At 39.9% G+C, this 4196-nt stretch overlaps 1 protein-coding gene across 1 annotated transcript in view; it reads left to right on the top strand.

The window, feature by feature from the left end:
- The first annotated feature begins 1025 nt into the window (after window positions 1–1025).
- Window positions 1026–4196, top strand: part of si:dkey-1k23.3 (heat shock protein beta-1) — a 5208-nt gene continuing 2037 nt past the window's right edge. The window contains exons 1-4 of the mRNA XM_014011158.1: window positions 1026–1174; window positions 1247–1468; window positions 1783–1846; window positions 1935–2055. Of these exons, the coding sequence (XP_013866612.1) occupies window positions 1141–1174; window positions 1247–1468; window positions 1783–1846; window positions 1935–2055 (441 nt within the window). The 5' untranslated portion in view covers window positions 1026–1140. The remainder of the gene's footprint in view (window positions 1175–1246; window positions 1469–1782; window positions 1847–1934; window positions 2056–4196) is intronic.

Here is a 4196-nt window from a genome sequence, read left to right as displayed (position 1 = left end):
GGCCTCGTTTGCGGACCGGACAGAAGTCACCTGCAGGCCACATACGGCCCACGGACTGCCAGTTGCCCATCCCTGTTATACAACCTCAAAGCTGAGTGGTGTTTAAAGTTGTATTGTTGACAAACAAAAACAACCACAACACATAAAAAAACAAGATATCTGTCTATTTTTGTCTTGCGGCTGACCAGGAATGGACCCAAACGCAAGAAAAGCAAAGTCTGTGCTATTTTTTTTTCTAAGCCAAACCTCCCCTTTCTTTATATTTAAATGCTGAAATAAATATCTTAGCAAAGAAGATGATTTTTGGACACATAAACCAAGAAGGTAATATTGTTTTGGAAACCGATTCAACCTCTCTGAGCTCATCCTACGGACACGATCTGTGTGTTAGTCTCACACAGTCTCACAAACATCTGTTCAATCTGTTCTGTGCTCCACTGGACGATATGCCAAGGTATCAAGGCACGCAGCTGCAAAGGAAGAGAAAAGAAAGAATCACTGACAAGTCTGTCACACTCGATAAAACAGGGAACTCTAGTAATCCTGCTGAAAACTGACCAGCAAAAGAAAATGTGCACTCCACACACACACACACACACACACACACACACCCAGACCTGACACTGACGCTAACAAAACCCGCAGCCTTTCAGGAGCTTTTCAGCCTCTGGCAGAGACAAGCTGCTGCCACAGAGTCCTCTGAGGGGCGAAACACTGAGAAAAAAAAGGCTGAATGCCTGAATCATGACAAGACTGAGGAGCCGAGTCATCGCCGACAGAAAGCCGTTCACCGGGACGTGAGAGGTATGATCTTCGGGCAACAGATGGAGCAGCTCAAGCAGAAACCAGCAGCTCCTGCTATTTGCCATCAAGTCTTTAAAAGCTATAAATACAAATAATTAGCCTGCGGTCGTTTTCAGGACAGTGAGAGGCAACACGCCCATCAGCCCATGCCCTCACACCCCTGTCATGGGGTATTTATTAAGAGCTGACAAACACTGAAGCACTATATAAAGGCCCCCCGGAGACATCTTTGACTTACCTCAGCGCTTTGGGCAAATTTCACTTTCTTTGATAGAGTTGCTTGGATTTCAGTGAGCTAACCAAACTGAAACATATTAGATTTATAGCACTTTAATTATGAGCGAGACGGCAAAAATGGAGGAATCCTGTGGTGAGTACAAGACAGACACCCTTTGGTACCCGGTGAAAAGATGGTGGCAGTTTAGTCAGATTTTCTACCCAGATGTGGGCCTGCCCCCCGTCCTGGAGCCGGGGGATCCTGGGCTCAAGAGTCGCCAGGCTGCCTGTTTCTGGCCGGGGTTCCTGTCAGCGCCGCTGTTTGTGCCGTACGTCTCGGAGCCGACGCAACAGAAAGTCAGGAAGTGGAGGGTCAACATGGACCTGACCCACTTCCGCCCCGCTGACATCTCCCTGAGAGTCGGAGGTGGATTTCTGGAAGTTCGAGGTAGTTAAACACTTTAACGTGTCTCTTTCGTTAACAGCAGGGGTCGATCAAACATTAAAAATCTAACATTATCATCGTTAAATGTTAACGAGTTTTATAAATAGACTTTTCCTCACAGTTAAATACCCAATAAAATAAAACGAAACACTGATGAGGAGGAGGAAAAAGAGTTGACTGTAACAAAAGAAGAAGCTGTTCAAATAATGTGCTTGGGGAAATTAAAACCACAGCTCTGTGACATCAAATAATTTCGGTGTTGAGCGGTTTCTCTGTGTCCTCGCACATCTTTCCTTTCAACGGTAATCTGTCCCCAGGGAGCCACGAGGAGAGGCCTGACGAGCACGGATTTATCACCAGATGCTTCTCCAGAAAATACAGGTGAGAAAACACAGATTTCAACCGCACCCCGTCTTTAAAAAGCTCCCGTTTCTCGGTGATCACATGAATCAAACTGGTTGGTTGTCAGGCTTCCAGCTGAGGTTGATGTCACCACACTGACGTCCACGCTTTCTGTCGATGGGATCTTAACTGTTGAAGCTCCAGTTCCTGCAGCCTCGGCTCCTGCTGCCGTCATCATCCCAGTAAAGGTGAAGCACTCAGAGGATTTGTTTATGTTATAAGAGACATTTTGGTTTATTCTTGGGGTGTAAATCAGCAGCTTTATCACGATACAGTAGGGGGGAGACCGGGGACAGTTGCAACACTTTTTGCATTTGACTCTGTTACTCAGAGATGGTTTGAATTAGACAAACCAAATTTTAATACAATAAAACTTACATCTGTCTGTTAATAGTCAAAACCATTAATAGATGATTAAAGGATGTACATTCTTCACAACTTGCATTTGAAAATGAAAAGTCAGATGTTGCAACTGACCCCGGGGATGGGGACAGTTGCAACATTGTTTGGGGGTGGTTACAACATATTATTAATACAATAAATTTCACTGTAAATAAAAGTTTTATTATTTTTTTATATTATTGCTAAATTAATAAAAACTGTAAGTTATAAAGATATTACAGTGTTATTTATTTATTCTTTTTGATCAAATGAATATAGATTTGTTTTGATGAGTAGACCTTATATACAGATGTCAAAGACTCTAACTGATAAAAATACAGTTGGCTTTTAGAGACAAGAATAATAGAACAGTTTGTGGGGCAGTTAAATTTTGTTATGCCTATTGTCACTGTACGCCTACATTGTGCAACATTTACAAAGAAACTGGGATTTTAAAACCATTGTTGAAAACAACAACTGTAGAAAATACATCTTAAACACTTTTATGTTTTAAACTATAAAACTGTCATGAATACCCAATTCCCTTTCAAGTGTAAACTTAATTTAAACATCTTAATATCATCTGTATATGCTCTGTTTTTATATGAATTTATCCTGTCAGCCATGATAAAACCTCATGTGTAGCTAAATAAGCTGATCTGGATACATGTTAACTATATTAGTTAAAAGTCAACATTTCACTTGTTTAAACCGTATAAGTTTGAGCTGAATCACAAAAACAGTGACAACAGTACAACAAAAATAAAAATGGGCAAAAAATAATAATACTTTGGTTCCTCAAAAACATTTTTTCAAATAAATCCTGGAGCAGTTTTTTAATCTGCTTACTTTTTCTCTACAAGGTGGGACATCTAACTGAGCATGTACAGTGTGAGTGTCATCACTCTAGCTTGTTTCTGTTTGGAGAAAAATGACGTGTTGCAACCGTCCCTTGTTGCTTCTGTCCCCGGTCTCCCCCTATTATGTCAACATGATTGGCAGATGATACAATGTTTCTAGGTATGGAGGGCACGATACGATTTCACAAGTCAGCGACTGATACGATATCGATCCACATCGGGCGTATCATAATGACATGGATCAATGTTTTTGTTTTGCTTTGTAACTGAATCAGTTAAACCTGGGGGGGGGGGGTTTGGTCAAACCTATTTTCACCGAGGGCCACATGAGCGTTACGGTGGCCCTTAAAGGGCCAGTTGTAATGAACTTTGACATTTTGTGTTTAACTTTGATTAATCAGAGTTTTCCTCTTATAAACACTGAAAAGCAGTAAGCTGGCTGAATCTGAAATAAATGATACAGAATAATGTTAAAGTAAAAGTGAGAGAGTTTTACCTGCTGATGAGTCGTTGTGAGCAGCAGCCGTCTTGAGTTCTGAACTCCTACTTTCTGAGGGAATTCTCATAAATAATCAACATGCATCATGGTTTTATGTGTATATGTATAACTTTATATATGTGTATGGGTATGGTTTTCAGCAAGGCAATAGTCATTATAATTATATAGATATGCATTTTTGTTGCCGTGGTTTTGCTATCATTGTTTTTGTAGGTGTGGAGCCAAGAAGTCGGTGTGCTGTCCTGTGTTTTCTCAACATATATCTTTTATATCTTGTAATCTCTCTTTCACTCTTTCTCATTACGTTTCACTTTTTTCTTTCTCTTTCTTTTTCTTCTATTATTAAAAACAAAGCCACTAATGATGAAGAAGCTAAGATACTAATATTCTGATGTTAAGTTCTGCTTTCTACTGAAGTGGCACAAAAAAAAAACATGCGTTATGGTCGGTGGTGGCTTTAAAGCAGCTTATTTGAAGACATTATTACTGTTATTCAACTAAAGCCAACAATTCTTATCTTTTAACTTTTAAGGTTGTTTATTTTGTTGAACTCAATCATAAATTTTAAGTTTACCATTGATAAAAAACA

Source organism: Austrofundulus limnaeus, unplaced genomic scaffold (assembly GCF_001266775.1).
Source record: "Austrofundulus limnaeus strain Quisiro unplaced genomic scaffold, Austrofundulus_limnaeus-1.0 Scaffold77, whole genome shotgun sequence".
Taxonomy (NCBI): Eukaryota; Metazoa; Chordata; class Actinopteri; order Cyprinodontiformes; family Rivulidae; genus Austrofundulus; species Austrofundulus limnaeus.
Note: the sequence above shows the minus strand (reverse complement) of the source record. Positions and strands in the feature narration are given on the sequence as shown.